At 44.1% G+C, this 19,340-nt stretch overlaps 1 protein-coding gene across 2 annotated transcripts in view; it reads left to right on the forward strand.

Annotated features, from left to right (window-relative positions):
- The first annotated feature begins 8,911 nt into the window (after positions 1–8,911).
- PPP3CA (protein phosphatase 3 catalytic subunit alpha) overlaps positions 8,912–19,340 on the forward strand; it is a 299,989-nt gene continuing 289,560 nt past the window's right edge. Inside the window, exon 1 of one of the 2 annotated variants that reach the window (XM_075609145.1) lies at positions 8,912–9,598. In XM_075609145.1, the coding sequence (XP_075465260.1) occupies positions 9,541–9,598 (58 nt within the window). In that variant the 5' untranslated portion in view covers positions 8,912–9,540. The remainder of the gene's footprint in view (positions 9,599–19,340) is intronic. The other variant, XM_075609155.1, reaches the window with a different exon arrangement.

Genomic DNA, 19,340 nt, shown 5'->3' on the forward strand with positions numbered 1-19,340 from the left:
AATGAATATTGACACAGTACTTTTGTAAGTTTATTACCTAAAAATCCTCTTTTGGAGCCGTCTGTTGATACTTGTGGCTGCGCAATGGTCTTTCTCCCTTTGTTTATTACACTACAGGATGAGTTCTGAAGTAACAGCCAGAAATTGAATCATCACGTCGTTTTCAACTGGAACTTTAAGAGAACTTTCCCTATCTAAATGGACTAATCATTGGACTGGGGTATTGTTGTCACTGTTAGCGTCGGGTCACTGCATTTTTGTAATATTGTCTGTAAACGAATTTGTGAGTTATTTGTTAGGCAGGGACACCATGGCAGCTTTCACTTAGTTAAAAGTAGAATATTTTTTACTTATTGTAAACACATAATTAATGGTCTTAGCGCTGAGCTTTAGGTTATAAAATCATTATTCATTCATTGTATGCAAATAAGGGGTTAAACAAAGCTTCTGCTCCACTTGGGAGTATTTCTAGGTAAACATATGCAGTCCAGAACTCCCTTTAGATAGCATGTGTCCCAGCCCCAAACATATAGTTTGATATGTGCAGATATACAACAGTCTTAGGCTAAGGCCCCGCTCCCTCAGTCAGCGCGCCCGCACTGCAGACAGGCGGGGCGCTGACAGACACAGACCGCTATATGCGGTCTGTAGGGAGCGGGAACCGGGGCTGGAGTGGGAGGAAGGGGCGTGGTTTAAGCGGAGGGGGGAATGGTTTAAGCGGAGGGACCCGCTACCCCCCCCCCTCCACGGGCTCGGGCTTCTGGGCTGCAGGAGGGAGCTGCTGCGGGTTGCCCTACTCACACGCTGACACTCAGGCACACACAGACACACAGACAGGCACTCATGCACACACACACACAGGCAGGCACTCGCACTCAGGCACACACATACACACACACAGACAGGCACTCAGACACACATACACACACACACAGACAGGCACTCACGCTGCTTTCCCTCCACACTCTCCTCCACGCTCCCCGAAGCCTCCCCTCCTCCCGAAGCCTCCCCTCCTCATTGGCTCACAGCCACACCACGTGACGCGTCGATGCTTGGGATTACAATTCTCTTGAATCCCCTAGCGGCTGACGCGTCACAGCGTGTAGTGAGCTGGGCCGTGAGGGGGGACTGGGACCGGCTCGGGAGGATTCCCCTGCTGGTGGGGAACGCTCGTGCGGCCGCCCGCACCGCCGGGCGCAGCGGGTCCCAGGCCTTAGAAAGTAAAGCTTATCTGTCTCTCTGGTAGCAGTAGGGGGGAATCCTTCTCTGCTCTCCTGGCATAGCCTTTTTGTCCTAAGGCACTTTCAGCTTTCAGGTTTTAGAAGTCTTCTCCCCTTGTTGTCTTGTTGTCTGGCTGTCAGTCTACAGCTCTCAAGACCTCTCTGTCCCTTCCTGTTTCAGCCCATGTGGGAGCTCAGGAGTCTCTCTTCCTGTCTCAGAGGCAGGCTTTTTCTGACACTTCTAATCAGCCAGGTGCTGGTCAATTAACCAGCACACTGCTGGATTAGAGGCAAGTTTTCTGAACAGGGTAAGTCCCCTGTTACAACGCTTCTTTTAAATGTATTCATCAAAGAAACAATGTCAGTATAATATTGGAGGTTACAGTCACAATCTTGCGAGTTTCCATTTAATACAAGTGATATTACAAGTCTAACCTTACTATATACTGTGTGTAAAGTGAAAGTCTTAACTACAAAATCATACAGACCTGCCAGCTAACCCCTAGCCAAATGTGTGCTAATGATGCAGTACTGATTTTGCAGTCCTGTTTGCAATTTTGGTACCTATATAATAGAGATCTGAAGAAAATGTGGCTAGAACAGCGGTGCACAAACTGGGGGCGCGAGATTAACTGCAGGGGGGGGGGGGGGCGCGGGATTTACAGAGGCCCCACACGCTTGCTGAAGGCACATATATTACATGCCTGGGAAGCGGCGAAAGCCTCTGTATACCTTACTTACCGTGGTTCATCCGGTATCTGGAGACGCGCCGCCATGGCAACGCGGCGTCATTTGACTATGGCAATGTGTCGTCATGACGCCCAGAACCACGGTAGGGAGGAGGGAGGGGGGCTCAAGGAGATCAGGACAGCCGTCAGAGGGGCGCATGGGGAAAAGATTGCGCTCCCCTGGCTTAGAATACAGATGCAGTCTTTTCTATCTATCAGCTCCCACGGGCATGGGATGGGACACAGTGTGCAAATGCAAGGACCTTCCACGGGACAGTCCATAGCAGGTTGTAATGGCCCATCAGGATTAACACAGTGGGGGTCCCTCTTCTGAATGTGTCTCCCGCTGTGTGAATCCTACTGAGCTGCACCTGTCTATAAGAGACGTGCACTAAGGCTACGCATCATGGTGCCTAGCAGTGCTCGTTCTCTCCATCAGCGCGATCTGATGGACTCCAGGCAACTCGCGACATGGAGGCATGGATGGTGCGTGGCCTTGATATAACGTGGCTGATTCACCCTCATTGCCTGAAGCGCAGACGTGACGACAAAAATCTTGTCTTTTGGCAAAGGCGGCCGCCCATTGTGCTTTGTGTGCGCACGCACGCACCCTTGTCTCCTTCCCTCCCTCCCACCTCTTAATTATTTATTTATGTTCACACTGGGACTGTGTCCTGCAAGGTATCAGCATATTTCATTATGTACTTTTGATATCGTGTCACGTGTGCTATGTGTTTTTTTGCTATATAAAGACTTTTTGCCATATCCAAATCTCTTCTATTCAATTTGAGTGCTGGGAACCCCTTTGGTATTTTGGAAAGTATTATTTTTGGAGGGGTCCTTCCTTGTTCCCGCTGCACCACCCGTGACGCATTAGGCCCGTTCTATAGTGCCGGGTGTGCGCTACGCCGTGCGTGCGGAATTTTAGTTGACTGACGTTAGTCAGCCTTTCTATAATGGTGCCGCGCGCACGGCAAGGAGAGTAAAACCGGCTGACAGGGGGAAAGAAGAAAAAAAAGAGAGAAATTGCGCCGCTACCGCCGTTGAAAATATAAGTATATGAGTGTATATATGTATGCGTGTGTATGTTTGTACAACGTATTCAAAAAATTATTTCAGGTTTTATTTATTTTAAAACACACACACACACACACACACACACACACACAATCGCGCACAGTATATACACAAAACGTGTGCGGCACGTGCACGCGCCTCCACACAGGCACGCGCGCGCGCGCGCGCACGCACGGCTGCACACACTATATAACAACCCTAAATCTTAAACTGTCTCATTGTTGAGTGCTGCCTATTCCATATAGTTTTATAACTAGCACGCTGTTAACCTGGAGTAAGTTGTCAGGTATGCACATTACAGACAAAGTAAACTTAATGGCAAAACACAGAAAGGACTCCGTTATGATAGCCAAGGGCTTTGAGATTGTGCTCTATCGTAAACTGTACCCTTTCCTCAAAGATTATACTGTAGCTATTTTGAAATCACCTTCAAAGTTAGAAGATGTCTTTGAAGTATTTTTCAAAGAACACAATATTGAACTTGGCTTCAGAGTCAACTATAACTTTGCTGCAGTCCAAAATGAACTACAGTACTGTATGTATTTAAATTACATTTATTATTGACATACACTTATATGATCATTGTTTCTCTATAAAGTAATCTATGTGCTGATCCACCAACTAGATATTATATATTTTTTAAAAAGCATATAATTTGTTTTCTATAACACACAGCTGTCATATAAAATCCAGTGCATTGAGGATGCATGGTTATGCCATTAGTATAATATGCAATTAGGTTCTCCCATTCAAGTCAAATAATATAGAACTATCCTTTTATGTGTCTTCTCTACAGTAGGTTGTATTTTTACCATTTATAACCCAGAAAAGAGTATTTCCAGCACTTTGGGTGTGTTTTGGTGCACTTTAGTTTACTTTTTGTACAGAAAAATGCTGCCTGCAATCCTAAACCAACCACAAAGTTCACACCTGATTTAGTTTGGGTAGCCTAAAAGTTACAGAATATAATATACTCACATTTTACAATAATATTAAAACCTGGATAGACAACATGCCACACAAGTTTCAACTGGATCAGAGTTTTTGTGCCAATAATATGAGGAAGTCAAAATACTGTATATAAATTTAATGGGCTTGCAACCCATACATGTCTTGTACGTACATACGTGACCTTTTAATGCTCTTAAATCTCCATTCATACAAATATCTGCCACCAACCTGAATTTTGCCATGCTTGCCCATTTATTTTAGAGATGCGTATTGGTAAATTAGCAAGTATTTGGGGCACCAGAAAAAGGAATAGGACAGAAAGGGGCATTTGGAACGACATCAAGAGGAAAATAGTGAAAAATAAGGGAATTCAGAGTAAGGCAAGAGTGGAAAACAAGCATCAAGGGAAGACAAAGAAACATTAAGGTGAGTATGGAGGCAGAATGATGAGTAATTCGGCAAAAAGAATGAGAAGCAGGATAAGGACAGAATAAAAAAGAAGGCAAGCGGAGACCCAAAATAAGTTCTGGGGCCTATGTACCAAGTGATGGCACAAAATGAGTACAGGGTAATCTAATTCTAATTTGCGCCAGTGTACGCCTATGTACTAACCAGACTTTTCGCAATCTTTTTTTTTTTTTGGTGCACAGACATTAACTGTGTGAGGTGTACTGATGTAAATGGTATATGCTATAAAAAGTATGGTTTTGCCAAAAAAAGACTATAGGGCCTATTAACAAAACTTCGATAAGTTCAGTCCATTGCCGAGTGGGTTTGCATTTTCTTACCACACTATAAAAAAAATGTGTGTCAAATCGGTATTCACTAAGAAAAATCACAAGTTTGTGGGTTTTTTCCCCCGGAGACTTATTGCACGACTTGTGATTGCTTAAACTGCGTACGTACGTTTTATCGGGTTGGATTCATCATGCTACCTGATTGGCTATCTTACCTCCCTTTTTGATGTCAAAAGGAAAGGCATCACATGGTCTATCTACCAATCCGATTGATTGGTGTACCATGTGATGTCTGCCATTTTGCGCTTTGTTGAAGTGACATCATCTTAAAGGGAGGGGAGCATATACTACCTGATTGGCTGGCTTCCCTCCCTTTTTCATGACATCACATCCTTAAAACAAAAATGGGACCTGTCACATGGTACACCAAAAAATCGGATTGGGGGTGTACCATTTAACACTCAAATGTGACGACCCGTCGTGTCTCATTTGAGACCAAGAAGACGATGGGGCAACATCTCCGGACCATTTTGGATTATACAGCAGATAAGTCAATCAACAGAGGATCGTGAACTTCTGCTCCTCAGCTGTTGAGGGGCATTGCGTTGTGGGTCAAGAGTTGGTGCCGGAGTAGGACGGGGGTGAATACAGCAAAGGTAAGAAAATTTTTAATTGTGTATTTTATTTAGGTTGCCAATTGACTGCCAATGTGCTCCTTTCTGGGTATAGATAAGCACAGTGACAAGCAATGCATGTTTTGACAAATGTTTGTTTTTATTTCATTGTAATGTATTGTATTTTGTGTTTTTTTATAGGTTGCCCATTCATTGCAATTATTACAATCCATGTTTTCCAGGTGGGGACCGGGGGAGGGGGGGTTAAGCCCTTAATTACTATAGTGGTTACTAACCACTAAGGTAATTAAGGTGTTAGTGTTTTTATTGTAATGTTGCTGCCAACGGAGGACGAGGAGGACAGGTGGAAGTTGGATCCCGGCTCTGACTGGATGAGGAAACGAGGAAACGCAATGCCGCCAGATCGGCTGAGAGGTGTGTGTTCCTTTATGAGAGGGGTCTTACCTTTCCAGAGCAGGCCGCCTCCTGTAGTCTTGTTGCCATGGTGACCGACGTCATATGACGACATCAACGTAATGTCACATGCCACCGTGACATCATGACGCAGCGACACTGCCGGAGAAGGGACGCCTTGGGCCCCGCAAAGGCTAGGGCCGGCCCTAGCCTTCTTACATACAAAACACATTTTATGTAAGGTTTCGACTACATTTAGCACTAAAATGTTGACACAGCATAAAAATTGAAATATGATCTTAGAGAATCAGTGGCTCAGTGAGTAAAGACACTGATTCAGTAAACAATGATATTGAGTTTGAATCAGCGGAACCTTTTGTTCAGTTCCCGGTGTCAGCTCCTTATAACTTAGGGCAAGTGACTTTATCCCCCTGTGCTTCATGCACCAAAAAAGCATAGATTATAAGTGTATCCCCCTTTCCACGAGACTAAGTGAACTATGTGTGTTGAATACCTGTCTTGCGTACAGGAGGCCTGATCCTCCGCCACTGGGAAACCAGTGAAACCGGTGAAACCACCAAAGTATTGAGGGTGCCCTGGGCACTTAACCACCCCGGTGTCCACAGAGTAAGCCATCCGAAGTGTGTGGAGTAGCACTACCCCGAGTGTGACCATTGGTGCAAGTTGGGTACCTTCCTGGTCTTCGGCCAGACCAGGCCGACTTGGGATAGTAGATCCGCCGAACCGCAACGTGGTCCCACGACGCGGTCTAGCGGATCGTCTCCTGTTCGTAGGTGTCCGCCTCTTGAGGGAGCTCCAGCTGAAGTGTGTCCCTTAATGTCTCTTAAGGCTGTCTGTAGTCTGGTCCCTGACCGCATGCCGCACACACCACATGGCGTCCGTCACCGGTGCGATAACACTTTCTCACCTAAGTGCTGAGGGGAAGTGTCCCTATCTATGGGCCTTCTCTGTAGCAATCACACTCTACAGGGAGTCAGGGCCTACAGGGCAACTCTAGGCCTAGTCTGGGAGCCACTGGCACCAGGACACTACCTGCTTCTTCAGCTGCCTCTCTCCAACTGGCGGTCTTCAGCACGCCAAATTTATCTAACTCCTTCCTCGGGATTCCGACAGCCCTATTGGCTGTGGTCTCCCATGTGGTGAGCAGCCCCTGTATTCCCGTGTGGAGCCTGTGTCTAACATGGCTGCCGCAACTACTCACTGCACATGCATGAGCATCTACTGCGCATGCGCTAGGATGCAAGATGGCGACCCTGTTTGCCGTGTACACCGCGGAGCTCCGAAGCATCGGAGCGGCTCCCAACACCTAGCCAGGTCTGCCCGCAGCAGAGGTAAGCAGTGAGCCTAGCTACAACAGCTCATCTGGGCAAGGATTGTGTCTGTAAAATTCATATGTGCTGTGTAGCGCTCACTATACTGTAAGGCTGCACTTATAGTTGGCGCGTGTGTGAGTGCGGCGTGAAAAGACCTCTTCTCTATGAGGCTGCCCACAGTGCGCGCGACCACGCAGCAGATTTTTGAACAGGCAAATTATTTTGTCTTTTCGCGCGACGGCTGGGTCATGTGCGTGGTTCAGCCAATGAGGGCGAACAGCTCACGTAACATCACGGCCACGCCTCCCTGTCGTGCACACCCAAAGAGCACAAATCGCTCGAGCGGCAGGCACGCGCTGTGCCATGAGCTCCGTCGCGCGCATGCCCACTATAAACGCGGCCTAATTGTGAAGCGCTTTGAGTCCCATCGGGAAAGATGTGCTATATGAAATAAAGTTGTTGTTATTATTATTATTACATAGGCCCCTATGTCTTGGGAAATACAGCAACAAGCTATGTCCTGGCGAGATAGTGAGAGAGCTGGAACTCCTGTCCTGTGCGCCCTGCTGGCAAACCCTGCAAACAAGGCCTCCTGGAAGGTGTTGCCGGAGGAGTCCTGCTGGAGGGTGTCCTTGGAGGTGGCTGTCGAGGCAGCATTGTGTTAGCCGTGGGAGGCTCCCCTGACAGGCCTCTCCATGGGCACACTCCTGTAAGCCCCCTCAATCCTCCAGGGCAGCATGTAGACAATGGGTACATTCGGCTCTATTCCATCTCCATTCCCCCCACCCCCCCTCTTCGTCATTATCTCTAATTCCTTCCTCTCTCACCTTACCTCCCCTCTCCTCAAAGTCCATAACTACCCGTCCCAGGTCCTTATCTCCTACCCTCTCAGGCTCATATCTCATTCTCCCCCTCCCTCCCACCCCTCTCAGGTATCAACAGTATGCCGTGGGGTGGGGGGATTAACAGGAGGGGGCCTACACCTTTAGTTTCTCCTGGGCCCCATGATTTCTGTTGGCGGCACTGCCTGGCAAGAGAGAGAATCGAAAACAGCGAGGCCAATGGAACACACATATGTTCCAAATGCAATGACGGTGGCCATATTTCCTGTAAAGGATTATTGACATTTCCATTCTTTGGTACCCATGGTGGCAGCAGAGCTGGCCATGCATTGCAAAGCAACGTGGTGACGTTTAATGGGTTAATATCTTTGGCATTTGAATGTCCTCTGATATATGATCTATACACTGGTCAAGCTGACTCATTCCAATTGTACACAAAAAACACACTTTCTACATAATTGTAATCATGTGCCATGATGAACATAGTAGTGTCCTGAAATATAAATTTCTTGTGTTAACAGATTTGAGTCAGTGTTTAACGTCATTCACTGAAGTCTGCACCCACATCCCATCAGTAGCTGAAGATCCAATGTCCTCAGTGACCCCAGTTCATGGTAAAATGTATCCTACACTAGCTAACAGCTGTGTAAACAAACAACATTTTTTGTAATCTTTGCTAGCAGCACTAAGTAAAGGAGATATCTACTGCAACAAATGTCAGCAATGTCATAATTAGGAATCCACATGTATCAGCCCTATAGCCGCACTCAGCACCCCATCCGTATTAAATATATTTGTTATGAACACACCCCCACCCCCACATATAACCTGACAGAAAAACACACTGGGCTGGGCATTACTGCTAGCCAATAAGGAGAGGATTGTTTTCTGCCAATCCGGGGTCCCTTTAGAGCCACCAATCTATGTCTAGTTTACATCTTGCATGCAGACACTCAGGCATCCTGCTCCAGTTGTCTCATGCTGCATAGGAATCATTAGTGGGGCTTCTCCCTGCCAAGCTGTTCCCAGCACTGTGGTTTCCTCCTCCCACTCCTCCTCCACATCCTAGTCTGCAGCCAAAGTGACAAGGAGAGAGAGAGAGCCATAGTAACACCAGAGAGGTCTGGGGGAGGAAAATACCTGAAAGGGTTCCTTCCACTGATTGATGGCTCAGCTGAACCAATAGTGCACAGCGACAGGGAGCAAAGGGAGGGGTATGAGTTGTAACCCAAGCTTGGCTCAGGATAGGTTGAGATCTGATGGTGTAGAGCTAGTGATACGGTAGTGCCTTTGCATGTATGTATGTATGTGTGTATGTGTGTGTGTGAGAGCGTGTAAAGCAGAGAGAGGCAGAGTCAGGGAATACACTGTAGCAGTGTCTCTGTCTAGAGATAGGCTGTTGCATTTCAGTGCTAACTGCAGCAATCTGTGTCTCTATTTTTTTTTTTTTTAATTTTTTGGTGGGGTTGTTGCTATTTTGTGGTTGCTGCCGAGTCCCTATCTGAAAAGGAAAGAGAGGGAGAGAAGGAAAAAAAGGGACAACTTTATCCAAACCCGGATTTAGAGAAATAATCTATTGACAGCCTCCTTTTTCTTGCAAGAAGTGCACCCTTCGATCTGGAAATGTCTGAACACAAGGCGATTGATCCCAAGTTATCAACGTTGGACAGGGCGGTGAAAAGTAAGTAGCTGCAGAAAATGGACGTGTTTAGTGAGGCTTTCGGTTGCCAAATCTATCTGTGTGTATATGTATGTGTAATATAATGTATATTATTTATTAAAAAACAACAACAAAAAAAAAGCCCTTCTTTACCGCGGTGGTGCTGCTATTCACAGGGATATGGATCGGGGGTTGGGGCTGCGTCCTGCTGCCCAGGATGAGCTGTGAGTCTGAGCGCTTGTTACATTGCAGTATTTTTTGGGGGGGGGGGGGGTGGGGGTGGGAGTAATAATACTGGAGGCTGCACAGACCTTGCGCAATCTGCACTTCCTCCTTCATTACATATCTCGGATATTTAGCGAGGTCGAGGCGATGCCTCTTTGCTTCTGGATCCCCGGCTACACTAGCACCTGGGTTATGTGTCACACGGCTGTGATTATTACATGTACAGCCTCATTTTCACACACGGCACTTAGATTCCCCCCCCCCTCACTGATGCACGACATCAAAATATAATGCACTGACTAATATCATTTTTTTTTTCCCTTCAAGAAAATGAGTGTCACGTAGCAGCCCTTTTGAGTCAGCAGTGCAATTATTCATTACCCTGGCATTGGGTGGGGTGGTGTTAGATCCTCCCCTTACAACCTCAGATGCTTAGTCCCTAAACTAGGGATGATTGTGTGCACTGTACAAAATGGAAACTAACACCGGTTAAAAAAAAAATAGAAGAAAAACAACCCATTCCTGCCTCCTCCATAGTATTCCCGAGTACTGGATTGCTACAGTTTAACATTGCTGCAGAAATGACATACATCTGCATGTGGGTGGTAGACAGTATGTTGATCAGTCCCCATCGTGTGGCCTTATTTCTTTAACATTTCCTTTCCTCGTGTCCCCCTTTTAAACTATATTTAGTGTTTCCATCCCAACCTCTTGTAATCAAACTCCAGTAATGCAACAGTCCTATGTAGGGAGAAAAGCAAAACGCTTACCATATATCTGCCTGTGGGTTCCTATAAATGATTAGTATGGATTGGGGGATTTACTTGTACAGTATTGGTAAAATAAAAAACGATGCATGGTCACTTTGTTATATAAATATCTAAATAGGTATTAAATAGTGTTTGGAAGCTGCATCAGTCCTAATGTATAATATATATATATATATATATATATATATATATATATATATTACCAGAACAGTAATCATTCTAGCAATAACGTTACATTCCATTGCTTTGTGTTATGCCTTCACCCTAAACCATATTTACCTAATGGGGGGGGAAGGAAAATATAATTTTATTTTTTTTATTAGCACCCAGTGTTTTTTATATAGTGTATTATAGCTTGTAATAAAAAAAATGATTAATAACCAACTGTTGTAACGCAGCAAGATATATTGCACCAAGAGAATCAAGTATGCCCTAGAGGAAGCTGTATTACTTGAGAAAAGCCTGCAGTCAATATGTCCTCAGATTGGTGCCTCCTCCGGAGACAGAATTCAACATTTTTCTATTATGACTTTTGTTGAATTCCTGACCTTAACCTCTCCAATGCTGGATGAGGCCTGCATATCAGCATTCTTCTTAGATTGTATCTTTGAGGTAGGGTTTTCTTTCCATTTTTTTCTCTCCCAGTGTTTTCTTTTTATATTTGCATTTCCTGCCTCTCTTTGATTTAAAAAAAAAAAAAAAATGTTCTCTGTATTTTATTTCTGTAAAGCTCTCTGGGCACGTATATTCTAATTGCATTTGTGAATAAAAATGACGGGGATGGTAAATGTCTCAACATTCAACACACCATTTTGAAATAGTAAATTCCAATGTGCATTAAGGGGGGCTGCAAGTGTCACATTCCACACACCCCAATACCAAAGCTAACCCTTTTTGCTGTAAAGCAATGTACAAAAGGCCCACCCAGCCCGTTGGATGCTAAGGAATAATGGGGTTTAGCAGCAAGAATTGGAAGATATTACTGAATAGTCTAAATATTCTTAAAATGTGTTTAAAGTGCCATTTCATATAGAAAAAAATATTATTTTCAATTGCAAGAATGTCCTTTTGTGTAGGTAAGGAGATTAAAAGCAATACAGGACACAGACGTACATATTTTTAGAAATGAAATATAAGGTTGCATACAGTACATAATGTAGAAAGGAAAGAACAATATATTTTATATAGAGACAGCATTTATTTATTTTCTGAAGTCCGGTGCACCTAAAGGTTGAAATAATGAATAGGAGATTAAAAAGAATAGGTTTTGTTTTTTTAATATATGGATACTTGCTGTATCCATGGAAATTCCTTCATAATGTATGCTGTATTCATCTGACCCTGAATCAGTCACATACAGCAATATCCATGTAATGAATTGATTGGACCACCACTTTGTAGATCTGTCTATCAATTATTCAAATGTTGGTCACATGCTTGCTGATGATCTTTAGTCGCACATACAGATGCAGGTAAGTAGTATACCTTCCCATTTATCTAGTGCTCCCCTCTTTTTTAAGAGCATCTGAAAGAACAATCCACGGTCGCTAGCCAGAAAACAACCTTTTGTAAATAATTGTAAATAATTGAAGTCTGATTGGCAAAACACATCTAACCATGCAAACCGCAATGGGATAGCTGCTTTCATTATTTTGGAAGTTTTAATAAGCAAGTTGAATTTCTTGGGCACCTCTGAATGGGGAAGTGTTTGTCAATCAGGGGGTTTTCTTTACCTTTTGCCCACATTATCTTTATAAGAGCAAGAAAGTGGGCTCTGGATGTGCAAACTCTTGTTGAACTCACTGTAACATCGGACAAAAGGGAGGAGTTTCATTTCCTATGGCTACTACCAAGTATCTAGTCCCCATGTTTACAAACTAACTTTAAAAAAAGTATGCAAACATACTTATTATTAGTGTCGGTTTTGTGTTAAAAGGGCAGCAAACTGCCAGATGCGACCCCTAATGCATTAGATTGCCGTTGGGTCTAGGAGTGATTACCCCTTTAATGTAAATTTAACATGGGCATCACCAGAAGGGATATCACGGAAGCAGCAACAAGATACCCAAAAGAGACTAACATGTAAAGCTCCAGCAGTAATGCCTATTAAAAAGTTGCTATGGTGTAAAATGAAGTTTCCCATTTCAGTAGCTGTTATCTGATGGTAACTCTGGTGCCCCAATGCGCAAACTGATGTATAGATTTTGTGTAAGTGGGAGAACGGGACTTGTCATAGATGATGAATTCCACATAACACAGGTTTTCAGGAGCCAGGAACACACCAAAAGCAACAATTTCCTTGTATTATTCTAGGAAAGGTGGAGTATACAGTAGTTCTGTCCTATGTAACAAATTCTTTTGACGTGGCAATAAAAGGGAAATTGCACAGCATTGTATTAAATTGTTTCTTGTGTTCAAAAGTTGGGCTCAGAAAATCTAATAGCCCTACGGTATTGTCTGTTCTATGTAGAAAATATTCCCTGGTAAACACCTAGGTCAGTGGTGCACAACTCCAGTCCTCAAGCCTCTCCTCCCCCACAGGTCATGTTTTAAGGATATCTCGGCTTCAGCGCCAGTGCTGAAGCTGGGATATCCTTGAAACCTGACCTGCTGGCGGGGTGTCTTGAGGACTGGAGTTGAGCACCACTGAACTAGGGTAGAAATATCAGGGATTTGGGTCCATATTTATTAATAAACACTACTCCATAGACACCTTGACTGGAAGTTGCTATGATCTCGTCCATGATCTGGTGGTGACTGCATTTGGCATGAAAGGCAGTTAATGTAATATCGATCGCGATACCATGCTTTGGTGTCTCCTGGTCCTTGTGTGCATGAAGACCCTTTACTACCCATTCATTTGAATGGGCTTCCAAAGGCCATATTTACTAAGTAGTTTTAAATTGTTTTATGGAGTAGCACATCTTGGTAATATGGCCCTTTACCCTTTTGATACTTATGGTGCCATTTTATCCCACTGTTTTATACCAGTAAATGTTTAATAGAGAAATGACAGATGTTTAACGCACTGTGCTTTTGGAATGGGGTCCTACCTAACTGAGAGGATGTATATCCGCTGAGATGATTGATAGGCCTATTTTATTCATTTATTTTTACCCAAATTCCCCTTTTCACTTAAATTGGAAGTTTGACAAATAACAGCCCGTTTTGACGGATATAGAATAAACCCCTAAGTCTTTCTGATTCCCTTCAATTTACAGTACTTTGTTTTGGGAAGTCAATATAAAGTGAAAGCATTGCAACATACTGTACTATTTTGAACATTTTCTTTGACAATTGAGAATGAGTTTAATAACTATTCAAATGTAGGCACAAAGACCTAAATATGACAAAATAAGCAATGCATAGTATCTACATTAGAGCTTGTTAAGGGCTTACACCAACTAAGGAAGGAATGACATTAATTCCAAATTTACAATTTTCAGGGTGGAGTTATAAAGCATGGAGATTTAGAAAGTCTACAATAGTCTTTTTGAGATAGGAGTTTTTACATCAATATTTCTCCTGGAGAACATCTGAAATAATTAAGGCTACAGCTTTATTAATTGGGTAACACAGGATAAGGCAGTGGTGTTGCTTAAAAAAAAAAAAATGAAGCATACTGCAGTTTTGATGAGTCAGATAATGTCATCACAGAAGTGCTTGCCTGTTTATCAAGTTGGATAACAGGCTTACTACAGCGTACAAATATAAATCTTGAAAGCTATTATGCACATAACAGTGTAGCCCCCTTCCCCTATGCCTAAAGGAAACTACGCGTGCTGCTATACCTGTTGCTCACAGGAGGCCTAAGCCTCCGCCACTGGGAGCCTGGGGTGAGCTCTTTCTCCATGTAGCGCAGCGCCTCCACCTATGAGGGATCCCAGCGTTAGCAGGATAACACCTTTAACGGATCCAATCACAGTAGTGAACAATACACACACAAGGTATATAACAAATGTTTACTGAACACACATGCAATAGCAATAATAACTGTACCCACAATGTACACCCAATGCCCCAACACGTGGTAGTTCCCCCAAAGTACTGAGGGTGCTGTGGCACCAGTACCCCCGGTGTCCTGTCCCAGCAAGTACATGAAGATGGGCAACGCAAAGCACAACGGATTTGTCAATAATCTAATTAATTTTAAGCCAGAAACACAACGTTTTGACCTAGTGGTCTTTATCAAGTGAACTGAAGTGCCACTTCAGTTCACTTGATAAAGACCACCAGGTTGAAACATCTTCATAGACTGCTGAAGTTTCTGCAGGCTTCCACTCACTCGCAGGAGCACCGGTAATTGTATAACTTTCATTTACCAATTCTGCTTGGTGCACGTGTATACCTTCCTGGGCACTCCTGTACCCAGGTGTGGCAGGCGGATCAAAGATCAGTCTGGTCCCACGCCGCGGGGCCTCCGACACCAATCCTCTCACTCCTTAGGGTCCTGGTCCGCCTCGTGGGGTGAGCTCCCGCTGGAGTGTCTCACCGGAATGTCTCCGAGTCCTGTGGCCTGGTCCCAGATCGCAGTGCGCCGCGTGGCCACCCGATCACCGGCGCAACAGCACTAATGTAATGTAAGAGGAGCGTCCCTAACTGGGGCCTTCCCTCCAACACGTCACTGAATTGGCTCAGGGCCTAAGGGACGAGGCCTAGTCCAGGAGGCACTGCCCCCTGGACACTACCTGTTCCCTTGCTGGCTCCTATGCAACTACCTCGCGGGCTCTTGTCCCGCGGAGGATATCCTCCTCCTCCATCTTCCTGACCCTCTCTCGCGCATGCACATTCTGCTCAGAGCGTCACCTCCAAGATGGCCACCACATTGCATGCGCAATGCAGCCTGTGGCGCCACCTGCAAGATGGCCACTGCACTCCTCGCGTCTCACGCATGTGCAATAGTTTTACAAATGGCCGTCGCTTGCCTCGATCGCGCAGAGCTCCGGCCGAACCAGCAGAGTTCCCCCTTCACTGGAGGTAAGGAGGGGGACTCTGCTACAATAGTAAAGCAGTATTTTATATTTGCTAAGTATTTCAAAACTTCCGCATCCTTCCCTTGATTGCTTCATACTAATAGAAAACATGATTTGGTGTTTTTTTTTTTCTCTTCAACACACCGGCCCTACCTAGTTTTGTATTGTTCATTTGTCTGTACCTGACCAGACATTGTGCAATCTATACCTTTACAACAGGCTATGGCCCCAGTGCCTGCGCGTCTGTGAGGCAGGCGGCACGTGCAGCCGAATTACCCGGTCTACAGAGAGCTAAGAGGGGGGGGCATGATGGGGGCGCAGCCGTGACGTCACCTGGCAGGTTCACCCTCATTGGCTGAACCGCCGGGAGGCGTGGCCTGGCACTCCGTCGCGAGTCCTGCTCTCAATTTTCTTGAGAGCAGGAGTTTCTCTCGGCGCAGCGCAGCGGCCCCCCCTCGCAGCGGGCCCGGCCACATTGTGGGGCGGCTCCTGTCCCTGCAGCGTCCGCCACAGCGGGCGCTGCAGTAGCCAGTGGGGACCTGGCCTGAGATTGGTTTGCATTAGCAGAACTGAATTGGACAGTGGTTATGTGATACAGTAATAGGAAGGGTTAGATCAGGGGTCCCTTGACACATTAAAATGAAATGTATGAAATGTAATTTTTCTTTCCGTTACTTATCTTTGTGTTGTACCTCAATCTAAACCGCCAAGGTGTAGAAGGCGTAAACCTATGTGACTAATGGAACGCATGATGTTGATTTAGTCGGCTTGATAAAGAGCTTTTTGTAACTTCTGAGAACCATTGTACTGGTTCTCCTACCTCTATGCTACCCCTGAGCCAGGCCTAATTTTTGGGGTAACCAACCAATCTCCGATGTCAAATGCAAATCGAGTGCGTACACGTGTGTAAATGTATTGATTAGTTCTAAAATGTGATGTGATTACCCCCAACGAGAGGTTTGAGAACCACTGAACCAATGCATAAATGTAATGAAGTAATGCTCTGCAATGCACACCCATACCCTCCAGGGATTACACAATGTAATTATGGCTGATAACTCATGAGTTACAAAGCAGATGCTTACGGCTGTTTATCAGAGCTCCCGAGATAGAGGTCAACCAAAGTAGCTTCTTTTTTTTTTTTCCAAAATAATTTAAAGTTTGGAGTTACTAGCTTTGCGTATTGTGAATTGGTTGACTGAGCTGCTTGTGAACACAACTTTGACAGTAAAACCTCTGCAAAGTTCCGTACGTGTGACCCACATTCCTGAATGAGAACGTGCCAGCAAGGTGTTGCCAACAATGCAAAATGCTTTATTAAAATTGCAGTGTCTTTGTAAAATTATCACACATAAAAAGCATGTGTTAAATTGATTAACTTGTGCTTCGTTAGGGTTTTAATCTTGTAATTGCATTTTGGAAAGCCCAACCTCCTATGTACAGTTATTTGCACAGATGCAAACTGCCTCAAGTGTGGCATTGCACAGGGAATTAATCACCGTCTTTGGAAGCTCTTCTGCATTTTTTTCACCGTTTGAGCTTCTAACATACTGTAAGTAGCATGCGTTGTGCAGATATACCATATTTGTTTATTAGTACTTTTCTGTGTTCCTTTTTGTACATGTATAACAAACCGCATCATATATCTTCCTGCGGTTCCTCCTTCAGATAACATTCCTGAAAATTCATGCTGCTCTGCACTGCATTCAAACCAAAGCTTTTTGTTGTGGGTACTCAGACCTATGGCTTTCTCATTTCTTAGGGACTTATTCTGTATCAGTCCAAGTGGCCGCTTCGGCTGATCTAGAATCATTTGACTCCAAATCTGGTGTCCATAATCGGTCAAGAATGAAGCAGAGGAAAAATGTCATTGCTCCATGTTTTTTTTTTTTTTTTAAATAAAAATTTCCCACCAGTAATTCACTAGAATCAGAGAAGAGTAAAGTACTCTTCAACTCTACAACAAATTGGCCATATCACGGGCCTATAAAAATACTTTGCCTAATGCTATGGCCCCGGTCCTCTCGACTGCATGCGCGCCTGGCAGCACGTGCAGCGACTACAGCCGCGATCGGTGGTCTGGGGGGAGCGCAGGAGGGCTGAGCCATGACAGCGCATATCTGCCCTGCCATTGGCTGCCCGCTGCAACGTGACGACACATTTATTGTCTTCCCTGCCAGCGTACGCATTACAGCGCTTTGCGCGCCCACACACACACAGTCACTGGGGCCTGCCCCATAGAGGGTTGTGCTGTGGCGCAAGCGACCCCGTGACTACCGGGGACTCTGCCTTATTCTCTTTTGCATCATTTGTCACGATTTTCATACAAAGGAACTTTTACTGAAATAACGCATTAGATGCCCACAATGAAAAATCACACACTTTGCCTGAGCTGCACCATTAATGCCTGAACTGCACCATTCATACTATCTGTGGTTATAGTAAAGATTTATTGCCGATTCCTGCTAGTGTGCATGTTATTCCTGAACTGCAATGGCACGCTTTCCATAAAGTAAAAAGAAAAAAAGCGTAGGCTATATATACACTGACGTTTACCAATTTATTTTTCTATTTGATCGCAATGTTTGAGCGAAACTTTGTACAATCCTTCTTCCATCATTGAATTTGGCCATTCTTTCTTTTTTTCTTATCTAAAATACTTTTATGATTAAACTTTGAATGATTTTCTCCGGGGAACTGGTAAAGTGTATAGAAATGACCCTAATTGAATTTAGAATCGAGCCAATATAGATAAAGATTATATTTGCCATTGTTCCACATGTCTTCAAAGGACATTGTGGGAGGAGGGCCCCAGTCTAATAGATTTTATCCAACAGTGAAATGAGAAATGTTGTCGTTGTCTGCTAATCCCTTCCTGGGTTATAGTGCTCACTGTTTTCATATCGGTATATTTTGCAATATCTTGGTGTTTGCAACATTTATTTTGCGCTTTGTGTATTGAGAAGTTGTCATACGTTTGTAATTATGTTTAGGAATTTGAGAGACCGTTGAATCCACATCAACGTGAGTATGGAGTTTTAGGCTGTCATTCTATTCGATTATTCTTATTTTTAATATTCATTCTTCCCTTATCCAGAAAATATATATTTTTAAGTTTGCAGCTACTGTATAACATGCGCACTATTGTATTCAGCTACTGTATAACATGCACACTATTGTATTAAGCTACTGTATAACATGCGCACTATTGTATTCAACTACTGTATAACATGCGCACTATTGTATTCAGCTACTGTATAACATGCGCACTATTGTATTCAACTACTGTATAACATGCGCACCATTGTACAGTATTCAACTACTGTATAACATGCGCACTATTGTATTCAACTACTGTATAACATGCGCACTATTGTATTCAACTACTGTATAACATGCGCACTATTGTATTCAACTACTGTATAACATGCGCACTATTGTATTCAACTACTGTATAACATGCGCACTATTGTATTCAGCTACTGTATAACATGCGCACTATTGTATTCAGCTACTGTATAACATGCGCACTATTGTATTCAGCTACTGTATAACATGCGCGCTACTGTATAACATGCGCACTATTGTATTCAACTACTGTATAACATGCGCACTTTTGTATTCAACTACTGTATAACATGCGCACTATTGTATTCAACTACTGTATAACATGCGCACTATTGTATTCAACTACTGTATAACATGCGCACTATTGTATTCAACTACTGTATAACATGCGCACTATTGTATTCAACTACTGTATAACATGCGCACTATTGTATTCAACTACTGTAT

This window comes from Ascaphus truei, chromosome 1, assembly GCF_040206685.1.
Source record: "Ascaphus truei isolate aAscTru1 chromosome 1, aAscTru1.hap1, whole genome shotgun sequence".
Classification (NCBI taxonomy): domain Eukaryota; kingdom Metazoa; phylum Chordata; class Amphibia; order Anura; family Ascaphidae; genus Ascaphus; species Ascaphus truei.